General features: G+C 39.3%; 11 protein-coding genes across 11 annotated transcripts; 6 read left to right on the top strand and 5 right to left on the bottom strand.

Annotated features, from left to right (window-relative positions):
* Positions 1 to 15: 15 nt before the first annotated feature.
* Positions 16 to 1,803, bottom strand: BBOV_II001530 (uncharacterized protein). The gene is made up of 5 exons (XM_051767600.1): positions 1,419 to 1,803; positions 682 to 1,382; positions 586 to 647; positions 400 to 550; positions 16 to 362 (listed from the first exon to the last, which is right to left on the bottom strand). Exons 1-5 carry the CDS (start codon positions 1,771 to 1,773, stop codon positions 24 to 26), a joined length of 1,608 nt encoding a protein of 535 aa, XP_051623115.1. The 5' UTR covers positions 1,774 to 1,803; the 3' UTR covers positions 16 to 23.
* Positions 1,769 to 3,481, top strand: BBOV_II001520 (26S proteasome non-ATPase regulatory subunit 3 family protein). The gene is made up of 4 exons (XM_051767847.1): positions 1,769 to 3,102; positions 3,139 to 3,231; positions 3,268 to 3,348; positions 3,384 to 3,481. The coding sequence occupies exons 1-4, from the start codon at positions 1,795 to 1,797 to the stop codon at positions 3,423 to 3,425; spliced, it is 1,524 nt and encodes a 507-aa protein (XP_051623114.1). The 5' UTR covers positions 1,769 to 1,794; the 3' UTR covers positions 3,426 to 3,481.
* A 260-nt stretch (positions 3,482 to 3,741) lies between these two features.
* Positions 3,742 to 6,753, top strand: BBOV_II001510 (uncharacterized protein). Its single transcript, XM_001609626.2, has one exon. It carries the CDS (start codon positions 3,816 to 3,818, stop codon positions 6,669 to 6,671), a length of 2,856 nt encoding a protein of 951 aa, XP_001609676.1. The 5' UTR covers positions 3,742 to 3,815; the 3' UTR covers positions 6,672 to 6,753.
* On the bottom strand, positions 6,747 to 8,558 carry BBOV_II001500 (putative integral membrane protein). Its single transcript, XM_001609625.2, has one exon. It carries the CDS (start codon positions 7,704 to 7,706, stop codon positions 6,801 to 6,803), a length of 906 nt encoding a protein of 301 aa, XP_001609675.1. The 5' UTR covers positions 7,707 to 8,558; the 3' UTR covers positions 6,747 to 6,800.
* A 113-nt stretch (positions 8,559 to 8,671) lies between these two features.
* On the top strand, positions 8,672 to 10,430 carry BBOV_II001490 (putative Vacuolar H+ transporting ATPase subunit B). Its single transcript, XM_001609624.2, has one exon. The coding sequence runs from the start codon at positions 8,825 to 8,827 to the stop codon at positions 10,319 to 10,321; it is 1,497 nt and encodes a 498-aa protein (XP_001609674.1). The 5' UTR covers positions 8,672 to 8,824; the 3' UTR covers positions 10,322 to 10,430.
* Positions 10,431 to 10,470: 40 nt separating this feature from the next.
* On the bottom strand, positions 10,471 to 11,916 carry BBOV_II001480 (uncharacterized protein). The gene is made up of 2 exons (XM_001609623.2): positions 10,640 to 11,916; positions 10,471 to 10,603 (listed from the first exon to the last, which is right to left on the bottom strand). Exons 1-2 carry the CDS (start codon positions 11,853 to 11,855, stop codon positions 10,485 to 10,487), a joined length of 1,335 nt encoding a protein of 444 aa, XP_001609673.1. The 5' UTR covers positions 11,856 to 11,916; the 3' UTR covers positions 10,471 to 10,484.
* An 85-nt stretch (positions 11,917 to 12,001) lies between these two features.
* BBOV_II001470 (uncharacterized protein) lies at positions 12,002 to 14,298 on the top strand. Its single transcript, XM_001609622.2, has 5 exons — positions 12,002 to 12,094; positions 12,138 to 12,875; positions 12,913 to 13,717; positions 13,976 to 14,087; positions 14,170 to 14,298. Exons 2-4 carry the CDS (start codon positions 12,335 to 12,337, stop codon positions 14,034 to 14,036), a joined length of 1,407 nt encoding a protein of 468 aa, XP_001609672.2. The 5' UTR covers positions 12,002 to 12,094; positions 12,138 to 12,334; the 3' UTR covers positions 14,037 to 14,087; positions 14,170 to 14,298.
* Positions 13,950 to 15,291, bottom strand: BBOV_II001460 (JAB1/Mov34/MPN/PAD-1 ubiquitin protease family protein). The gene is made up of 3 exons (XM_001609621.2): positions 14,990 to 15,291; positions 14,164 to 14,781; positions 13,950 to 14,096 (listed from the first exon to the last, which is right to left on the bottom strand). The coding sequence occupies exons 1-3, from the start codon at positions 15,245 to 15,247 to the stop codon at positions 14,028 to 14,030; spliced, it is 945 nt and encodes a 314-aa protein (XP_001609671.1). The 5' UTR covers positions 15,248 to 15,291; the 3' UTR covers positions 13,950 to 14,027.
* Positions 15,292 to 16,160: 869 nt separating this feature from the next.
* Positions 16,161 to 16,764, top strand: BBOV_II001440 (uncharacterized protein). The gene is made up of 3 exons (XM_051767176.1): positions 16,161 to 16,282; positions 16,319 to 16,390; positions 16,424 to 16,764. Exons 1-3 carry the CDS (start codon positions 16,180 to 16,182, stop codon positions 16,543 to 16,545), a joined length of 297 nt encoding a protein of 98 aa, XP_051623113.1. The 5' UTR covers positions 16,161 to 16,179; the 3' UTR covers positions 16,546 to 16,764.
* Positions 16,579 to 17,311, bottom strand: BBOV_II001430 (Zinc finger C-x8-C-x5-C-x3-H type (and similar) family protein). The gene has a single exon (XM_001609619.2). The coding sequence runs from the start codon at positions 17,282 to 17,284 to the stop codon at positions 16,601 to 16,603; it is 684 nt and encodes a 227-aa protein (XP_001609669.1). The 5' UTR covers positions 17,285 to 17,311; the 3' UTR covers positions 16,579 to 16,600.
* A 608-nt stretch (positions 17,312 to 17,919) lies between these two features.
* BBOV_II001420 (putative integral membrane protein) lies at positions 17,920 to 20,711 on the top strand. Its single transcript, XM_051767125.1, has 7 exons — positions 17,920 to 18,529; positions 18,566 to 19,238; positions 19,274 to 19,478; positions 19,512 to 20,111; positions 20,208 to 20,327; positions 20,362 to 20,445; positions 20,481 to 20,711. Exons 1-7 carry the CDS (start codon positions 18,244 to 18,246, stop codon positions 20,628 to 20,630), a joined length of 2,118 nt encoding a protein of 705 aa, XP_051623112.1. The 5' UTR covers positions 17,920 to 18,243; the 3' UTR covers positions 20,631 to 20,711.
* Positions 20,712 to 21,101: the final 390 nt, after the last annotated feature.

The following is a 21,101-nucleotide window of genomic DNA, read 5'->3' as shown; positions in this document are numbered from 1 at the left end:
CTCAAATATCATTAAACAACATATTAGGCAACTGCACGCTCCCACATGCGCTTCCAATGACCCTTGGTACCGGTTAGCTTACGCAAAGATGCCAACTGCTGCTTTAGAGATTCGTTCTGAGTAAGCGAATCGTGCAACTGACGCTTCAATGTTACCATCATAGACTCAGAAGCAGCGTCATTGGTAAGCACTGGCTTCAAAGCAGCAACGTAAGAAAGCTTGTTGTACCAAACGTACTCCGATGTTTTATACAGCAAAGTCTCCAAAAGGTGTTGGAATGTAGTCTTACTCATCCACATGGGCTCATGAGCGTCAAAGTGACTTGATTCTGGTTGGAAGATCCAATCCAAACGCTCCAATGCCTGTGATAAAATGGCAATGCTATAGTACTGTACTCACCAGTGTAAGTAAACGCTTTGAACGACAAAACTCTAACTTCCCACCATTCAAGGATTGTAACAATTCATTAAATAAATGGGTCCTGCAATTTATATAAGATGCACGAGCTAAAGTAATCGACGTGCGCAACTCCTCCTGAGCCACTTGAATCCTAGAGAAACTAAGATAATGAATCAATAAACTTACTTCTGGCAAAACGATTCGTGTTCGCCGGGATCCATAAGATGACAAGTCTCATAGTACTCAACCTATAAACAATACGTCACACGAAATATATCATACCTTCAAATCATTGCACGATATCCAATGCATTAGCATCTCATAGATAGAACCGTGATAAAGAAACTCCTCAAAACGATCGTATTCACGGTTAACAATATTCTTGTATTGGTGGTACTCATTAGTAACACGAGCGTTCTCACGACGTAATGATGCAACCTCAGACCTTAGCGACTCAATGTCAGCACCATGCTGATCGTATCCCGTAACAGAGCTGTCAACATAAGAATACAAAGGGGCTGCACGACCAGAACGTGCATTCTCAACCTGCGATTCCAAACGAAGTGCCAATGACGATAGTTGTTCATTAGACTCCCTCAGACCCTTAATTGTCTCATCACGAGTCTGAGCAACAGATTCCAAATGCGATATGCGATCTATACAACGCTCAAGTTCTGAACGTAATGCAGCATTCTCATGGAGCTGCATAGCAACGGATTCCGAAAATGCCTGCTTATTTGTAGTATATTGCGATTGTAGTAAAGTGTTGTCAAGACGAAGAATGTCCTTCTGATGATGTAACGCATCACGAGAATAACGAAGAGACTCTATAGTATGCGCAATATCGCCAGCATATAAACCATCAACGGGACCGCCTATAAGAGAACGCACATATGTCAAACTGGAAAGACGTAATTGCGATAAGCAACGCTCAGCAGCATCAGAATGAGCAAAGTAAATAGCTAATAAAGCATCACGAGAATCTGTAACAAATAAAATCATCAAGTGTGTGTAACTACCTATGGACTCTAAAACGTAAAGGATCACACCAGAAGAAAAACGTTTGCCATCCGATGCACGAGGAAGTGTCATAACAGAAGATACAGATTGTACAACAAAATGAGCATGCTCCAAAATCCAAGCTGAGTTAGGAGACATGGAAACAGAATTGCTACACACCTCCGAATCAAACATAAACAAAGCATTGCCACGAACTTCTAAATAAGCTTCCTCCCATTTGCGATCTGTAAAAATATCCTCATCATCAGCGATTTCAACACACAAGGAACCGCCAAAGTTCACGTGAGCGGTCACGCGGAACCCGGGCGGCCAAATCGCCTGCCAATACCGCCATAAAGCAGTAGGTAAATACATTTTAATTTTATATAATATATAATGGTGGAAAAGGAAAATAAAATAAATGAGGCGCCGGCCTCAACAACAACCAACATATCTGGTGATGCGTTCCGAGAGCTACTGCAACATTGCACGGCGCTGATAGAGGCCGCTGTAGCAAAAGTAGATGGACGCTTCATGGTCAGACTCATACATCATATTAAGACATTAAGGTCAATGCTCAAAAAACATGATGCAACAACACTCCCGATACTCAAGCAATCTATCGCCATATACATATCAGGAAATAATAACTGCCCAGTATCTGCTATGGCATTGGAATACCTACCAGATATCGGAACTGAAGAAGATGACAAGCAAGAAGGAGTTAAAGTACCTTACCCAGTCGCACCCATGTTAGGTGTAGAAGAGTTCCTAGCTAAAAACTCTAACCTAGGGGAAACGAAAATACTAATGCTCACGCTAGCGTTGATATATCTAATTGACTTAAAGAAATTTGAAGAGGCAATGCAATTCGCTGAACACCTGGCCAAGTATGTCCTGGAGTTTAAAAGCAAAATCATGGATCACCTGGCAGCAAAGGTCTACTTCTACTACGCCAGAGCATTCGAACTGGGAGGAAGGTTCAACCAAACTAGGACCTTCCTCATGAACGTCTACAGAAAAGCATGTCTACATCACGAACCTATGACAGAAGCCGTAACCTTCAACTGCGTTGTTAGGAACCTAGTACACCACAAACTCTACTCGTCAGCAGCAACACTGTTAATGAAAACGACATTCCCAGAATCACTTAGCGCAAGCACACAATATGCAAGATATTTGTACTACTGTGGGAATATACTGGCAGTACAGCTGGAATACTCGGAAGCACATAATAAACTTATGCAAGCACTCAGAAAAGCACCGCAGTCCGATAATGCAGCTTTTGGATTTAAACTGGCAACCACAAAAATGGCTGTAATAGTATCACTGCTCATGGGAGATGTGCCAAGCAAAAGCACATTCACAAACCCGATCATGAAGCGCAACCTAGAGCCATACGAAGAAGTTGTTATAACCGTCATGAATGGAGACCTGATAGAATTCTCCAAAGTATGCGGAAAGTATAAAACACTATTCGAAAAGGATGACACAATGTTCCTAATCTCACGGTTAAGGCATAACGTTATCAAAGGAGGATTGAGGAAAATCAACCTGGCATACTCAAGAATACCAATTGAAAAGGTAGCCCAGAAATTAGGAATTAATTCAGTAGAGGAAACGGAATGCATCATAGCAAAGGCTATCAGCGATGGTATTATAGAAGCGACGATACACCACGAAGAAAAATACATGGAATCCAAAGTAGGTCCTAGTCGATCATGTTCATAAACACAACAGGCAAATGTTAACCTCTACACCAGCGAACAACCCATGATGGCATTTAATAAACGTATCAACTTCTGCCTAAAACTGCATTCAAACGCCATACAGGTGTGTCCACAAACATGTACTTAACCGTGCAAACAGGCTATGAGATACCCAGACGAACCGGATATAACTAGACATCAGACACCCAAAATGGTGATAGATGAAGAACAAATTGCTGCAGTAAGTCGAGTCATGTAATAATTAATCAAATGTAGATTGTGGAAGAAGAAGGACTTGGTGATGGAGATATGCTATGAAGAAAGCTCGTTAAAGGAAAACTAAGACCCATAGCCACCGTATCAACTTAAGATTATAACGTTAAATGTTAACATAAACGATGCCAAAATATAGTGTAAACGTATGATATGCACGAAGGAAGGTGTTATGCGGGGAAGCCAAATAAAGGGCATACAACAAAGTATAACATTAAAACAACTTTAACATTATACAAAAGAGTATTTAGACTTAACAGTTTCAATAAATTACGCGTTATATATATGTTATTGTGGCATTTTATATCAACGCCTGGGGGTAACATAAAGGGGTCACACACAACATACACGAAAAAGGCATTAGATGCGAAAAGCATAATAAATTTTAACAAATTGGCTGTTTAAACACATACGTGGTAACACGTACGCAGAAGGATGTATTTTGGTGACATTGACCAATCGAGCAAGTCGCAGAAGGATACATCACAAGATCCTTTACAGCCAAGTGAGACAATAGAAAATAGTACAAATAAAAGCACAGTTTCTATATGTACTCCAACTGATGAAGAATATTGCAACATCGGTGAACTGAGTTCCACGGGAGCTCACCAAAGTTGCAATTTAAAAAGTACAGTAGATGACGATGATAGCAATCTGCTAGACAGTAGACAGTCAGTTTATCTGTGTGTAGATATAACACCAGTGGATGATACAACGGATACCAACATAACATTAGATACTAAACAAGATATCGCGCAACGAATAACTGGCGATTCTATTCAGACATATAACGAAAGAAGCCCTGAGAACGAGCTAGATATAAAGGGAATAGAGAATACACAATTACTTGGAGCGCAAGGTGAATTACGAAAAGATTTTTTACTTCATATAAGCAATACAAATAAACAAAGCGTGCCAGAAGAGCCTAACACAACAAGCCCAAAGCTGGGAGAAGACTCGAGCGAACTTGAATCTTGGAGGAGTTCCGAAGCGTCTACAAGAGCTGTATATAACGCAGAAACATATAATACAAAGTCAGGACGATATACATCCCTGGGAACATACAGACAAGTGGCAAAAAACGGATATAATAAAAAGACCTTTGGACAACTGTCGGATAGTGAGGCCTCTCCAGAATATATTAGCGAAGATTATAGCAATTACGACTTTAAAGAGGAATCCGAAGCCTCGGATTCATATAGAGGTCAAGTAGAATCATTCGAATCTGATGATGAAAACGAAGCTATAGATGAAATTGATGAGGGCTACTACACTGGCACGAATGACTCCGAGGATTGGAATGCTAATAAAGAAACGAAAATTAAATATTACTCACAATCTAGCAACTCGCAAGAAGGGTACTCGAACAGCGATAACACGGATCAATGTAGTGAACAGTCTGACTCGATTGACGACAATAGAGAACAACAAAATTATTCCATAAGTGATAATCAAGAAGAGATACTACAACCAGAAGAAGTTCATTCGATCATACATAAAAGGAGAAAGAGATATTTAAAGGCGCCAAACCTGCGGTACAAACGACCTAGGCGATCGTATGATAAATCCGCATCCACCCTAGATTACCGCAAAGACGTTAGTATAAGAGAAGAAAGGGAAAGCAAGGCTTTCCCGGCTAACACATTTGATGATTCTTCAACGGCAGTTTGGTGTAGAATATTGCAAAATGAATTGAGTGTCTTAAGGGCACAAAAGAATACTTGGGTAGATAGAGAACACGAATTGTTGCAACGTATAGAAAGGGCGAGGGATGAAATAAAAAGACAGAACGCCCAACTAATAGATGCAGAAACTAAAGTGGTGCAATTGGAACAAAATATACAATTGATAACGTGGCGCGCTAAAATCAGACACGAAACTCTAGAAACGAGTTATAAAACTTTGTGTGAAAACGTTAAACTTGCAGAAGAGGCATCACTGAAAACTGCACTAGAAATCAAAAAACTGCAAACACGTAATATGGTATTGGAAGAATTAATACAAATTCAAGCCATGGAGCAAACTGAATTAAATACGAGGTTGGACCATATCAACAACAGTGATGCTGATACGATTCCATTAACAACGGGAAATGATGTACACTATTTTGAGGATGTTAGCGCGACGCCAATGGGAAACATAAAAGAAGGTACCAATGATAATGAGACCACTTCAGTGTCTCATGATAACACTCCTTTCACTAAAACTGAACCAACCGAAATCAACACAAATGCATTGCAAGAAATAGTTCAAGTATTGAAATCACAACTGGAACAAATGGTTATCTCCAGCAAACATATGGAAAAATATGTCAAAGAGACTATGGAAATATACATATATGAATTAAAAGATTTACTACAACAAACGAAGTCAGATCTGGCGTACAAAACAGAAGAATGTAATGCAGTAAAGAGGTCACTGGAAACCATGAAATTAGAACTGGAGATGGTCAAACGCAATCTAACGCAAAGCTTGGAAATGCAAACGGAGCTAAGTGAAAAATCTAGGGAAAAGGAATTGCAAAATGATGCGCAGAAAAGGGAAATTGAAACACTCCATGCCCAAGTAAAGGAATTGAAAGATGACTTATCTTCCAGCATGTTGCGAGAAGGCGCAAATAGAACTGCGTTGGATGAGTATATGAGGGAAATACGCGCTAAAATGTACCAGATGGAATCGCTCTGTAAAATAAATAGAATACAAATGGAATCCCAAAAGGCAGATGCTTCAACCGGCGTGGAACAGGATCACCAGCATGATAACAAGGAAGTAGATGAAACAACAGACAGTCCTTGTACGATGGGATCAAGTGCAGACGTTAACAGTGCCATAGAGACAAAAACGATTGATTCCAAACAATCAAATCCCCTTGAGGATACATCATGTGCTTCAGCATCCAATGGAAAATGCACTATCGAAACAAATGACACTCAGACAATCGATTTGGCCAAGATGAAAAGTGTTTTCAAAGAAACTGTAGTCAATCTCCAGAAGAAAGTTGAATTGCTAACTGAAAAGCTAAAGGAACAAGTAGTACGTGCGTACAATTACGAGCAACAGATTAATCAGATGAAGCCACAAATAGGAACTAAGAAATGCGAATGCCATAGAGCATTGGAAAAATCTAATGCCACCAAGATGAAGCGTTGCTGGTGCAAATATAAGCGTATCGGTGAATTGAAAAGACGCATCTCGCGAGCGTCGCTCAAGCTGGATGCCATGACAATAGCTGCAGTGGTCAAAGGTGAAGCACTAACAACTAAACGCCGCAAACTCGAAAAGGCGGGTTAAATATGTAATTCCCGTAAACGGGTGGTAACTATATTACACAACTGTGGTGTGCCCTATGCTAATAAAGTTAGTGTATATGTGCAGGTTAGCAATGTTACATGCGATGCACTGTTTTCTTGCAACCGATCGTTAATTTTTTTGCTGTGTTAAGACCTCCTCAATTATAGCAGGGCGTTGTTGAGATAACAACAGGTACTTCTCATCCAGCCATTTGTTCAAATCCTTAGTGTTAATAGGCGGGGGAGCGTGCTGCAATACAGGACCCATTGTCTTACGGAATTCCCGCGTTCCCCGGCTAGATTCAGTGTATTCGTGACGATTTAACAGACCTTTGTAGGCAAACATCACGCGAACGACCATCATTCCCCATGAGTCCTCAAATAAATGCATTGAAACATGCTCAAGGTCAGGAAGCAACGTTATAACCATGTCACCAAAACGAATTTTATACAAATGATATCCATTGGCGACGTTGTAAAGATGCAAACAACCAAGGTCCTCGAAAAGTAGGCCAGGGGGCAAAAAAGGATCAAAAACATCAAAGTGAATATGAGATGCAGTTTTAGGAATTTCATAATCAGCAGTTAAACAAGCACGGCCCCATTCCCTGTTGTAATCAGTGCCATATTGTGGATCTGGAGCAGATAATATCTCACGAATCTTGTCTGCGAGCTCACTCGCTGTGTAAGTTAACTTCCTATACTTATCAAATACATTATGTATATCCGCATCTTCATTGGATTCGTCGGAATCGGTGCTTGACTTTGGAATATCATTATCATCTCCACTTTTACTGTCCTCAGACACAGCTTCCCTTCTTGCTGACTTGCCAAACGGATTTGTAGTGTGCTCGTTGCCCATAAAATGGAAAAGTCTGCTTGAAAAGGTAGTGTTAACGTGCGTTACATTCTCCTTTACGGAGTTACCGTCATCACTGTTAGCATTCAAAGCAGATACAGGTATCATACCACCGCAAATCACTGATGCGGCTGTAATAAGAGAGGTGCCAGAACCAACCACGTAATGAAACCTCATAATTAGTGCGATATATAGTTTAACTTACAATAAAAAGAGGTGATCAATGTGCCTATCAAAAGTGTCTTAGTGTCTATCGTAGTAGATCAAATAAAACCATAGAGGTAGAGCCAACCTTAATTCGTTTGATATATCCACAATCGTATTAATTGACATTATTATACAAGTACCCTGCATGAAGAACAGGCTGATTTATAATATTCCTTAAAAACGAAACTTTAATAGAGATTAAAACCAACCAAATCTCCACAAACAGTTCAAACAAATCCCCGTTTTAAACGTCTAGAAGATTGGTAATACGTGTGCCATACCAAAATCTGAATGAATTCCTTGTATTACAACTATTTTGCTACGTTCAAATAATCAAACAGTAACCTGATGAAGGCCGAATATTGCGCATAGCATGCAGAGGTGAAACGAGTGCTACTCCAACGATTCCGTTGTCTAAATTTACCGAAGTGCAATGTATCACCGAGTCAAGAACCGCACAAATATCGTTAATATTGTACATAGGCACTAATTAAAATCAATAGAGGCTACATTAATAGATTGGGCGCTGAAGACAACAATCTTGTAGTACAACATAGCATCCAAAACCTAAATGGAAGGTCATATTTCCATAAATTAAGGTTGTTGTAAATGTCTTGTGTTTTAAAGACCTACAAAAACTAAATAGACATTAAAAGGCTAACAGACAATTGCAATACAACTTCTTCCATGTAAGTTAGGACTGTGGTTGAGATGAAATGCTAATAGGCAGCCTAGTAGCCTAACCAAAAGCAAATTCCACCTTTAAGTAAACACACCACAGCTTATAAATGACTAGGATATATCCAGAGAAGAAAGAAATGTGCAAATGAGAATTGAGGAACACACTGGACCCTGATGTCTTTGCCTCATAACAGTACACAATATGCACGCATGGAATTAGCCCGAAGATTATCTATTATAGGAATTTTGGTCTGAGTATTTTATATGAGTGTTAAGTATTATATCTAAAGCGCTCTTCGGCGATAAAAGGGAACTAAAACGTGCACTTCCGTAACGCTAAGGATACACGCGGCATAATATGTCAAAAGACTGGTAAAACAAATAATTGACAACAATTGTAGAATAAAATGACAAAATCATACACCAAAATCGTCAGCGAAGCTGATGGACGCAAAATGATGGCCCAGGCCGCATCGGAGGATTATGATACAAACCTTAGGTACAGAACCATTGGTGGAGTTAAGGGACCTCTGGTCATTCTGGAAAATGTAAGGTGTCCTAAATATGCTGAAATGGTAAATATTAATCTCGGTGATGGGACCACAAGGCGCGGTCAAGTATTAGAAGTTAGGGGCAATGTTGCAGTTGTGCAGGTGTTTGAGGGTACAGCCGGTATCGACAACCGTAGCTGTAGCGTAGACATGACGGGAGATGTCTTGAAGATGGGTGTTAGTGAGGATATCTTAGGTCGCGTTTTTAACGGAAGTGGAAAGCCTGTAGATGGTGGACCACGTATCCTGGCAGACGATTATGTAGATGTCAACGGCCAAGCCATTAATCCCATGTGTCGTCTGCACCCGAGGGAAATGTTGGAAACAGGTATATCTACCATTGACATTATGAGCTCTATCGTTTTGGGACAAAAGATTCCTCTGTTCTCAGCTGCCGGGCTACCACACAACGAAATAGGAGCACAAATTTGTCGTCAAGCGTCTTTGGTTGACCGTAAGGATGTTGTAGATAGACACCCAGATAACTTCGCCGTGGTATTCGCAGCAATGGGTGTAAACCTAGAAACCGCATCATTCTTCAAAAATGACTTTGAACAAAATGGTGCAATGTCCAGAGTTGCTCTGTTCCTTAACTTGGCCAACGACCCTGCTGTGGAAAGAATTGTTACACCCAGGTTCGCATACACCACAGCTGAATACCTTGCGTTTGATAGGGAAATGAATGTTTTCGTCATTCTCACTGATATGTCGGCCTATGCAGATGCCCTTCGTGAAGTGTCTGCAGCAAGGGAGGAAGTACCCGGTAGGCGTGGATACCCAGGTTATATGTATACCGATTTGGCCAGCCTATATGAGCGAGCTGGTAGAATACAGGGTTGTAATGGAAGTATCACTCAGTTCCCTATTCTAACAATGCCTAACGATGATATTACACATCCTATACCGGATTTAACAGGATACATCACTGAGGGACAAATATTTGTTGATAGGAATCTTCACAACAGAGGAATATACCCACCTATCAATGTCTTGCCTTCACTATCGCGTCTGATGAAATCTGGTATAGGTAAGGGATTAACTAGAGAAGACCATCCAGCGGTTTCTGATCAGCTGTACTCCGACTATGCCATTGGTCAGGATACCCGTACAATGAAGGCAGTGGTAGGTGAAGAGGCCATGTCCTCCCAGGACCTGCTCTATCTTGAGTTTACCGACAAGTTCGAACAGAAATTCCTAAAACAGGGACAATATGAGCGGAGAAGTATCACCGAATCGCTAGATATTTGCTGGGAATTGCTGCGCACTTTCCCAGAGGACATGCTCAAAAAGATCAAAAAAGATATAATCAAAAAATACTACCCGAGGGGTCAAGCCTCAAATAATACAGAGTGAAATGACACTTACACACAACAAAAGGAAAAATTGTGTAATAGATAAATGCGGTGATAAAAATGAGATCGCAAGCTCGGCCAGAGTGGCCTAAGCGTGACACTATCATATGATCATGAAACAGTCTATGATTCTCAACATTACGTGAATGTACTGAATATTGTAACTATATGCCAAATTGGCGATTGCTCCATACTTGTGATCCGTGGACGCAAACGAGCTTCTCATCACGAGCGTCCTTGAGTTCAAAGGTAGATTCCCCAATGGCACGTGCAATAGGTCCACCTATTGAAATATGTGATAATATAAATGAGAAAATACCTTTGTACGACTTCCCCTTGGACGCCTTGATGTGATGCTGCCATTCAGTGATGCGCTTCTGGTCAGTCCCGCAAAAAAGATGTCGTTGCAAATATACACGCTGAAATAACGACTCTATGGATACTTTTGCCCATGGAAATGTAAAGAAAGTATATATTACCTGCATAACGCGACAATATGCACGTTTTTGTAATTCAAGTAACTCAGTAAGACTGGGTATATCCGGTAAACCTCGAATACCACCTTCAGGGCTTTCTGCAGTATTTATCTCAATCGCCGCATTTTCTCCGTAACTAGAAATGCTTGAGTGCCGATCTGCATTTTCCTCTTGCGATTCATCATTACTATCTAGCTTTTTAGTATCCAATAGCGTCCCGCCATCCTTGTTTTGTGGAATGGTTACTGACGTTACGTCATGATGGGTAGTTACCGCACGCTCCGAAGACTCTGATGGTTGGTCAGTTGATTCATTCACGTCCCCAAAATATTGTTCGTCATTTCGTGGTTTGGGATTACCGATCGCCCGCTCTTCCTTTAGTGAGCTTGGATGTGTATCAACTGATTGGAAATTGGTAAAATAAGGATCAAGTTGAGAGAGGATGGCGTGAAAACGAAATGAATCATTCTCATACCATAGCGAAGTTGTATATCCAAGGTCTAGCTTGAGGACGTGTAACAATCCCTTCTCATAAGGTGTTAAATCCCATGTTAACAAACGATCCACTACAGAGCTAACAAAGTTCGCACATGCTTCCTTAACGTCAATGCTATCCTTAGGCACGTCACCACTGAATTCCGATACAAAAATATGGTCTGTTATATAAAAAACTTTAAGGAAATCAGACAGAGATACTTCAGTGTATTCGACATTATCCTTGTCATCCAAGTAACCCTTACATAACTTTGTTAAAAGATTCAAACTTTTAGAAAACCGCTTGCGATCGCGTAAATGACGCTGCGATAAATCCAAAAGAATACCACTCACACTTCTGCGCGACGTGGAGTCAGTTTCTACAGCTTTTGCAGAAGTCGGACTGGACAGATTGTTTGATTGGAACGGTAAGTCTTTTTGTTCACGCGCTTTAGTGTCAAATGCAGATGATGAGCCTGTCTTCCGTAGAATTGATCTTTGGTGGTTATAAAAACGATCCATACGGCGTTCAGCAGCAGAACGGCCGACAAGGTCAAGGGATGGATCTTCATAATGCCGCTTCATTATGTAAAGACAAAGTCATGGCTTCCTTGTATTTATTTGAACTAATTTTATTGTTTGTTCATTTGGCTGAACAAAAGTTATAAGTTATATATCACAGCACATGGTACAGTATGCTATAGATGACGTACATGTGTTGTCGATGTGTTACGTATTTAGAGCTTACACCTAGCTGATTTGTTATAATATATATTGTAAATTTGATATATCAACACCATTAATAATGTGATGGTGTTTGAGTGGTAAGAATCCATGGAAATATATACGTTGTTCATACCATGACAGATAACACGCTTTCGCCGGCATGAAAAACAGGATGTTTTTCACTTACAATGGCAAAAACAATGACTTATGTCATCTGTATTGTATATTTCATGGGTCATTTATCAACCAAATGCTCGAATTAGAACATGTGTAACCACCAAACTATGGATGAGGATTCTTCGCTTACCAAAAACGAAGCATAGTTTAGCGGTAAAGACATGGATCCCGATGTCGACAATGTATATAATATAGTGTATCGGGATAATGGTATATACCATAATGAAGGAAATGGGCTGTGGCATAAATGCACATTTTGTATAATTGGCTTTGAAGACGAAATACCAAGCGGGAAGGAGCTCATAAAATGCTTAATATCGGCTCTAATTGTCCGCGGAGCAAGTGTTGTTAAACTAACAAATGACGAAGTGGGATATAAAACATTGCCTAAGATAGATTACTATATTTGCAACTACTCCCTAGGGTATAACGCATTGACTCAGGAAATTCCAGCATCTCAACTGGTTACCCCTATATGGTTGTATGCGTGTCATAGGGATTCGGAAATTTATGATACATCGTTACTACCTATATTCACACCCGTGGGACTGTTTTGCCCGTTAATGTTTTCCAACGAGAATATTACCATACATGTGGTGAACGGTATTTCATCCAAACGCCTTAGAGATAGCACAGATATCATCTGGAGGTTCGCCAGGCATTGTGGTTTCAAAATAGCAGGGCTTGGAGAAACAAATATAGGTATGTTTGCGTCCACGTGTAATCAGATCAAAAACAGAACAATCGCAAAATGATACAACTTATTTAGTTTTCGGAATCATGCCGCAAAACAACGAGTATATTCCACCTTTGTCGTATATCAGCAACTATAAACATAGGTGTATTTCCATACAGTGGCTAATGGACTGCTACTTGAGCGGGGAAATAAAAGATGTAACGAAATACTTGATCAACGTCGACCTTCATATGAATGTTTTAGATGTCCCGTGGAATAAAATACAAACACCTATAGACGCCACAATAGCGCATTGTGTCAAAGAGGGACGGATCATATGTCTATCGTACGCAGCAGCGATAGAGGCCAATGAAGAATTGCTTCGCATTATTAAGAACGATGGCATCAACATCTATGTTATCAATCCGTTATGGATACTGGCGCCGTGGGCTGTAGATGCAAACGCTGGTACCGAGAGGATAATATATAACACATTATCATTGGTAGACTGTGACCATATCCTGCTATATGTATCAACGAAAGAAAGTGAGAATAATGCCTTCGGCATCTTTGCACAATTGTCAATGTGTATGGAATACGATAAATTTAGATGCGCTAAACGTCCCAAAATGGTGCGCAATATAGAAATGCACCCATTGAGTGATATATACCTCCCATCGTACCCAGGTGTAGCATCAGCCATACCAATACCGCAGGAACTTTTATCGGGAGAAACATTGGCGTTTATGGGACGAACGAGATCTTTTAGCCTTTATGATCTAATTGATAGCATAGAATACCTTGGTGAAGAAAATGCGCTCCTTGAAGAGGAAGAGATCTTGGGACCTGACATTCATGTTCGCAAAAGGTACGTTGTTAACCGTATTCAGTACATAAACTTTGCATCTATAATACATCAGTTCAATGTGCTACTGTGGCAACCTTCGAAGAAGAGTGCATTTCTATCGAACCAAAAATGTTGCAATTCGATTTTATTAAGTAGAGATATCTACATTGAAGTGTTGATTGTGATGAACCTAGTAGTAACAGGCCCTCAGCGTTAACAGTTAACAACCATTAGTACTGTTTTGTCTTGGTTATACCATCCCGATGTATAGATTTGCAGCGCTCATGAATATTATCGAATGCTAAAATGTGCCGAGCTGCGATGGAAAGGATCAGAATGAGGCATTCAAATGCTCAGCAAGAGCAAATTGTAAGTTTGCCAAATTCGATAGGTAGGCGATCTGAATTGTTATCATTAGTCGGTATATATGTTGTATACAATACCTAAAAATGTATCACATAACATACCATCAGATTGTCTTGCAAGGCGAGGGCTGATAATTTCTCCAGTTTTGCCTGGCTTATAATACTGTCAGTCGTAGTCGCTTTCAGCAAAAAACGACCCAATTCTGGATCTATAGTTGCATCCTTATTACCAGCGATTGCAGCCTCCACACGCTCAATACACAAATCAATCAATTCGGAAAGTTTTGATAGAGACAGATCGAAAGTTGAAGTCTTCCTCATGCGATCAAATTTGCGATGTTTCGCGCTCTCAATGGATTTTAAAAGAGTAGATACACCAACGGACTCGCTTGGAGATATCATAAGTTCAAGATCCACCTCATGGAACTGGAAGCATGCCTCCTTGGTCAAATTCAAAGGCAGTTGCACATATGCCTTTATACTCATTGACCCCGAGTCGCACGTTGCATCCACCAAAAGGTGGATAGGCTCATATAAGTTTGGTTGTGGATAGAACTTCGATACTGTGTTGAATTGCTTGAACCATCCATGAACTGCGCAAGTAAGCTCCGTCATCTCACCGCCAGTGCTAAACCACCCAACCACCTGCTCCTTGGGGTTTACCTTCTGCTTTAGGTCATACATGTTCTCATGATGATCTTTGATAATTTGCAACAGACCCTAAATTTTAATTATTCACATCACTAAAGCAACAATATAGTGTACATGATTTCAAAACTGTTGTTTTCACCAAAAATAAAGTGCCATCATAACAAAATGATGACGCCAACGATTACAAGACACTCATAAATGAACTGTATAGATATAACGTATACGATGATGTAAATTCAACACATTAGATACTATTTTGCATAAAAATATTATTTACCTCTTCTGTAAGCGAGTGTCGATCCACGAAGCAGTCGGTAATCTCTACAACGTTGCCCTCACATATCACACCCAAAAGTGTGCCAATAATGTTATGCTGGCCCTCTTCACGTCGCATATACGAGTCCAAAATGGTAAAAACTACGACGGGGTGAAGCTTCCATTTCAATGGAGATGAAGAAGATAAGTGAAAACATTTGGATCCCAATTTATCAGAAGATTCGCTAACGAGCGAAATTGGTAATGTATTATCCGCCATATTTAAAATGTGGTACTGTTCAAATATTGTACTATTTATGAAAAGGGTGCCAGAAAAATCACCCCTTGAAATGTGTTGTTGGGTACAACTAACGCGCAAAAAAGTAGGACATAGAATGGCACAAATAAACAATAAATGTGATATAGTTGTGGTGTGTAATTAGTAGTTGATAACTATTTGTGTCATATATATGTCTTGTCCATGCTTCTATCTGAGGGATGTATCCTTATGATTCTCCATTATACTGCTGCTTACGTTTAAAGTTTAATGATAGTATTACTATGATAGAGTGTATAATGTGATATATATATATATATGAGTATGTATTTTGTTTGATGTTGCAAGGTGTCGCTGATATGTGTGTTCATCATCACTAACCCAGTCGAACAAAATATATTAGGAACATAATTCACAAGAAGCTATAGAATCTCCTATGTATAGTACACCAAGGAAACCATTTTGTATTTATCATACAACATCTGGGTGAATAAAGAAGTTTTTCCAGGTGTAATTTGACTCGCAATACTTCGACTACAATTTGTGCATAGTCATATACCACGAAGTATACATGGGATTTGCAGACAAATTGTATCAATTATGTATGGCAATTGTTAATCTTTCATGAAATTTTCCGGTATGCATCAGCTTGTAAACAACTTCTTTAAACTGTATATTTGTTTAATTTATCCTGTCATATCGACGGAAACAGTCAATGATGCTGTCAAAAAAGTCTTGTTAGCTCTTGATTTTTTGAATATACTACGCTATTAACGTGTGAGCATTAAAATGACGCCGTTAGCGCAGGCGGTTTGTCCGAGCGGTTAAGGAGATGGACTTGAAATCCATTGGGCGTTGCCCTCGCAGGTTCGAATCCTGCAGCCGTCGCCATATGTTACACACACTATTAAATATACATCTTATTTTTTGCTATTATGGGAGGAAGAAAAAAGGCAAGACATAAAGGTATCGGTAAAAAACGCAATCTCAAGCGGGGAATCCGAGACCTTAAACATCGCACCAAAGACATTGACCAAGGTAACATATCACAACTACAATATAATAGATACATAGTTTACGAATCCCTAGCTAAGGATGACATGGAATTAGAGCATGATGTGCAAGCATCCCAAGGCGAAATCAATGGTAAGTGTGTTATTAAGGATTCCATTTTTTCAGCACCATATTGCAAATATTGTGATCGCCATTTTATTGACAATGTGTCTATGGAGCGTCATAAACGTGAGAAACCACATAAGAAAAGGGTTAAGGAACTCTATACTCATCAGCCGATGGAATGACACTTTTTAGAGTAATGGCAATACATTCTATAATTATGGGCAAAATGAATATTAGTCAACCATTTTTGTCCTCTGCATAATCACGCGCCAATAATAAGTGCGTATACTGTAGGTACCAAGGTTGTTTTGATAGGAAAGAATCCTTGAGGGCCAATATATGAGATACAACCTCGTCGGTGATCTCCGGCGTGGCTGAATCAACGTCACTGGCCGTTTTATACGTCTCTGTAGACCGGTTGAATAGCATTTCTGTTAAAAAACGCTTGTTATTATAGCAAAATTGCAGACGTTCCGCATCGTCTAAAGAGGTAATAGATGCGGAGTCAATATGTTTAAATTTGCAACGTAAAAGATTGTTACATTCCCCGTTTACTATATTGTTACGGCAAAGAAATAGCCCAGGTTCATGGGAGTACTTGCATTCAGCGGCCGTATACTTGCAGTTGGTTGGGCCCATGAGAAAATAACGGCACAATTTCAATTCCTTCGATGTTAAGGGAAGGCAATTGTGTGAAAACCGACAGTCGGAGCCATGCAAACACGAGCCTGTGCGATAGTAATACTTGCAAAGTGGACGGTGATCTGTTATAGGCGTGTCCGATACAGTACGAGAAGGGCAGTTTAAATCCTTGTTTTCTGGAATTTCCCAATCGTTGATTATACGACGCCTTGTTGTTTTGTTATATCTCTGGCGATGTCTTGCAACTGCTTCATCTGATCTCCGCCGTTTTTTCATCATTGATTATGTCTATTTTCACATTTTATGTATTATAGAAACAACTGTTTGCATCTATTAAACAACTGAAATATGATGACAAAAGGTAATACAATAAGAATCCACTATAGTGTAATAATCACGTTTCAAATATGTACGCCGTAACAAAACTGTAAATGCTATGGTTGAATAGGCTAGTTGTGTACCAATCTGTTTTTTCCAAACACGCTAAGATCTTTAAATATTCCCTATGAAATTCATTGTATATTTTATACACAATGTGTACTAAAGACAATTATTGAGAATGTGGGAACGCGAGACAGCGTAGTGATGATAACGATTTCCATGAAATTATATATTATAAAAAAATATTAATGGGTTACCTAAATTTTTATCTGTATTTCACATATTAGGGTGGGAAATATCTGTTGCATAATACCTATTAATGATATACGAGATGGTATTGAGCTAGCATTATTGAATGCTGTACATCATGTATATGATTCATAAACTATACATACATCGAATAACGTGTTTTTCAACTTACTGGCATAGGAAATTCTGACTGTCTAATCATGAGAATCCATAAATCGCGAGCCACGTTTTTATGTGCATATAAGTGCCGAAAGTTAGACCGCCTGAAACTGGTAAATGCTAAACGTGAAGTCAAATAACGTAATAAAAAGGGGTGTGTGTAAATGTTTAAGGTACAGAAAACCTACACCCTTCTTATCGAACTATTAGACATTATGTGTGATTTATGAATTGTTTAGGACTTGTAGATATCAATAAACGGGGTTCTATATGTCTTATGTTTCATATTGATTTAAGAGGTAACGGTGTGTAAAGGTTTCATGGATCTTCGGTCGTAGTCATGAGTAATGTGTAGCTATACATCAGGATGAATCTACAACTTAACTACAGCGAACTATATTGGCAACGATCATATGAATGTGATCTGAAGGCTGTATAACATATAAAAGATGGTACTTAATCGTTTGATAGGACGGAATGTTAAATGCTTAGTAATATTTTTTATCGTCATTCCCAGAATTACTTTAACTGAGGCATGGAAAGATGAAAGGTATAAGAAATCTCTGGAATATGCAGCAATCAATGATGTAAAGCTTAGAGGCGGTGTCCAACATCCGGAAGATGGCAGTGCCATCGGGGAACGCCTTAACTATAATCCCGGGGTAACTGGAAACGCTGGCCCCAAAAATGTAACAAAGTTTGATAACAGTGTAGAACAACATGACGTACTGGATGGTAAGTTTTATAGTTTTCCTGGTGAAATGTTGTCAGATGGAAAATCGCATGATGGTTACAACGTATCATCCCATGAAGGGTTGCTCAACACTGCGTACTTCAACACCCTCTTGGTTATCGTCAGTATGCTTGTCGTTCTTTTAACGTTGGTATCAAAAATAGAGTTTAAGCTTCAAACCAAGGATAAATTCATGAGGCAAGCTTTCGACATATGTGTCAGACAAGTGGTCATTATGAGTCTAGTTAACCTGGGACTTTATATGGCTATGCATACCGACTTGGCGGATAGGTTAGATTATATATTTAACAAAGACATCAAACATGTTGAAGTTTTCGATACCCTGCTCCAGATATCTTTCTTCCTCTTCTGCTTCTTCTTTCTGTTTTGTGTATATATCGCCATTGTTGTAGGCAGGGGGACAAAATTCCTTAGTATAGCAGATGAGGCTGATGTTGTAACAACTGCCAAGGAATATGATTTTTCCAAGAATAATTTTTTACACTTTTTTAACACTGTGACAGATAAGGCAAAGTATATGGTCAACCGTATGGAATTCACCGATATGGTAAAGCAACGTGGTTATTCAGATAATTGCGGTTGCTATTTCATGGATTATATGAGAGCATCATTAATCCAGATTTCAATCCCATTGCTTAGAATTTCTCGTGGAGCTTTGTTTGTTCTGTTAGTTGCGCTTGTTATTCTACGGTGGGTTTCACATGTATGTGCTTAATGTTGTCTAGGATAATTGGTAATGTAGACATATTTCGGACGATATACTACATTACCATTGCCAATACCCTTGCTATTCTTGCTCTTGCGTCCAGAATTTCACATTTGGATTCACAGCTTTATCCTCTAGATATATCGCAATATTTATTATTAAAACTAAATGTGGGTGATGTAGGAGATGCTTTGCAACCGCTATACAAAGGTGGTGAAGAAGAGGTAGGTTTCTTCCTATGATTATATATTTTGCAGAATCAAAGTGAAGGGATTCAAAACTGGTTATTTGGAGAAGGTGCCATTAATGCCCACCAAAATATTTTTTGGTTAAAACAATATGGTCCTGTTGCATTGGAGAGTATATTTGGAACACTGTTGTTCTCTCATTTGCTGATACTCTCAGTATGGACTTACAGCTTGCGTTATGTAGGTATCCAATTCTTAAAGGATATACGAATGTCAACACCTTTGTTTGCGACGTTACTGGTCTTGTTTCTGGTGCCAAAGATGCTTTATTCTCTAATGGTTGTTACTAGATGTGGGCATCTAATCAATTTTGAATTGTTGGAAAGTATTCTACTGCTACAGAAAACGGAGAACGCAAAGAATGCTACAGAATTGTTGGATGCGCTATCCATAGAAAGTGTAAGATTTGCTTTCGTGAAAGGCGGTGATGAATATTGGCGGATGCTATTGGCTAAGCAAAAGGCATTGCCTCCTCATATCAACCAACGGATTAAATTGCACTGGGAATCCATTAGCAGTGGTAAAGCCACTGTGGATAACCATAAATTGGCGAAGTATCTTTCGGATCAATGGGGATTTTCCGGTAAATCTGATAAACATAGAATGAAGGTAAGAGATGATGCAAGATTATAGGATATAGATTTAGCCTAGTATAACGACACTAGATATTTTGACCATTTTTCATTGCAATAAACTAATATATAGGAATTCATATCGCAATTCATGCGCAATGATACCTGTCGTATGAATGAAGAAGAGTTTATGGTTTTCGGTTATAAGATCAAGCATATGATTCTGGCTCCTCTCGAAGAAGATATCCTAATGGTATTTTTCTGTGTTGTTTCTACAAGTTGTGCAGATTCTCTTCGAGGATAAGTTTGATATACCGTGGAAGGCTCCATGCGGTATTGATCTTGTCACCTTTGACTCCATAATAAGAAAGGTAGTGAACAATCCCATGTTAACATAATACGACAGTTGAACCTGAAGTGGAAGAAAAGTGCGCAGAGACATTTCCTAGAATTTATAGGAAGCGGACCCGCTGAAGGACTCTCACCCGAAAACCTCATATGTCAACTAAACAACTTCCAGCGAGCCTGTCAAAAAAATTATTTTAGCGCTGTCTGAAATTGCAATTTAGCGCATCGAAATGCCCAACTCGAACATCTTGTCATATTTTTTGAGCGTCTAACACCGTTAAAATAACATATCGGCCTAGATATTTGTGTTTCAGAGTAGTAGGACACCCTAATGCGCGTGTTAATGCTTATAGTCTATCGTCATTGATCATAAGATCTCTTGGTATAAATGTAGTGATGTAGGCACATTATTCGGTATTTGACTTTATCCACATACGCTGTCATTTTTAGAAATTCTTAGAGCGTGTTAATCATATCTGGTTCACTGGATATTTTGTCTAATATCTGATATTTGATTAATGGTACTCTAAATGGTCAGTTAATATGCCGTATGGGCTACATCCATCTGAGATTAGCCTGTGTTAATTAAACGGAGTTATGTGATCCATAGCAAATGTATTGTTTAACATGGTATATATGTTAATACAGGTATGCTACTGTGTGGTCCTATAATTTTTAT

The sequence above is a fragment of the Babesia bovis genome, chromosome 2 (assembly GCF_000165395.2).
Source record: "Babesia bovis T2Bo chromosome 2, whole genome shotgun sequence".
In the NCBI taxonomy this organism is placed as follows: Eukaryota; Apicomplexa; class Aconoidasida; order Piroplasmida; family Babesiidae; genus Babesia; species Babesia bovis.
The sequence above is the reverse complement of the archived record's forward strand: the minus strand, read 5'-3'. Positions and strand labels throughout refer to the sequence as shown.

Bases quoted from the DNA above. Each gene is read 5' to 3' on its own strand.
- BBOV_II001530 (XM_051767600.1), bottom strand. From the start codon at position 1,773: ATGTATTTACCTACTGCTTTATGGCGGTATTGGCAGGCGATTTGGCCG. The intron at 648-681 runs GTATGATATATT...TATTGTTTATAG, and splicing joins TATCGTGCAATGATTTGAAG to GTTGAGTACTATGAGACTTG. The intron at 551-585 runs GTAAGTTTATTG...TAGTTTCTCTAG, and splicing joins CACGAATCGTTTTGCCAGAA to GATTCAAGTGGCTCAGGAGG.
- BBOV_II001520 (XM_051767847.1), top strand. From the start codon at position 1,795: ATGGTGGAAAAGGAAAATAAAATAAATGAGGCGCCGGCCTCAACAACA. The intron at 3,232-3,267 runs GTGTGTCCACAA...CCGTGCAAACAG, and splicing joins TGCATTCAAACGCCATACAG to GCTATGAGATACCCAGACGA. The intron at 3,349-3,383 runs GTAAGTCGAGTC...AATCAAATGTAG, and splicing joins ATGAAGAACAAATTGCTGCA to ATTGTGGAAGAAGAAGGACT.
- BBOV_II001510 (XM_001609626.2), top strand. From the start codon at position 3,816: ATGTATTTTGGTGACATTGACCAATCGAGCAAGTCGCAGAAGGATACA.
- BBOV_II001500 (XM_001609625.2), bottom strand. From the start codon at position 7,706: ATGAGGTTTCATTACGTGGTTGGTTCTGGCACCTCTCTTATTACAGCC.
- BBOV_II001490 (XM_001609624.2), top strand. From the start codon at position 8,825: ATGACAAAATCATACACCAAAATCGTCAGCGAAGCTGATGGACGCAAA.
- BBOV_II001480 (XM_001609623.2), bottom strand. From the start codon at position 11,855: ATGAAGCGGCATTATGAAGATCCATCCCTTGACCTTGTCGGCCGTTCT. The intron at 10,604-10,639 runs GTATTTTCTCAT...ATATTTCAATAG, and splicing joins CAAGGGGAAGTCGTACAAAG to GTGGACCTATTGCACGTGCC.
- BBOV_II001470 (XM_001609622.2), top strand. From the start codon at position 12,335: ATGGATCCCGATGTCGACAATGTATATAATATAGTGTATCGGGATAAT. The intron at 12,876-12,912 runs GTATGTTTGCGT...GATCAAAAACAG, and splicing joins GCTTGGAGAAACAAATATAG to AACAATCGCAAAATGATACA. The intron at 13,718-13,975 runs GTACGTTGTTAA...ATAGATTTGCAG, and splicing joins GACATTCATGTTCGCAAAAG to CGCTCATGAATATTATCGAA.
- BBOV_II001460 (XM_001609621.2), bottom strand. From the start codon at position 15,247: ATGGCGGATAATACATTACCAATTTCGCTCGTTAGCGAATCTTCTGAT. The intron at 14,782-14,989 runs GTAAATAATATT...ATTAAAATTTAG, and splicing joins GACACTCGCTTACAGAAGAG to GGTCTGTTGCAAATTATCAA. The intron at 14,097-14,163 runs GTATGTTATGTG...ATAACAATTCAG, and splicing joins CCTTGCAAGACAATCTGATG to ATCGCCTACCTATCGAATTT.
- BBOV_II001440 (XM_051767176.1), top strand. From the start codon at position 16,180: ATGGGAGGAAGAAAAAAGGCAAGACATAAAGGTATCGGTAAAAAACGC. The intron at 16,283-16,318 runs GTAACATATCAC...ATAGATACATAG, and splicing joins CACCAAAGACATTGACCAAG to TTTACGAATCCCTAGCTAAG. The intron at 16,391-16,423 runs GTAAGTGTGTTA...CCATTTTTTCAG, and splicing joins ATCCCAAGGCGAAATCAATG to CACCATATTGCAAATATTGT.
- BBOV_II001430 (XM_001609619.2), bottom strand. From the start codon at position 17,284: ATGATGAAAAAACGGCGGAGATCAGATGAAGCAGTTGCAAGACATCGC.
- BBOV_II001420 (XM_051767125.1), top strand. From the start codon at position 18,244: ATGGTACTTAATCGTTTGATAGGACGGAATGTTAAATGCTTAGTAATA. The intron at 18,530-18,565 runs GTAAGTTTTATA...AAATGTTGTCAG, and splicing joins ACAACATGACGTACTGGATG to ATGGAAAATCGCATGATGGT. The intron at 19,479-19,511 runs GTAGGTTTCTTC...TATATTTTGCAG, and splicing joins ACAAAGGTGGTGAAGAAGAG to AATCAAAGTGAAGGGATTCA.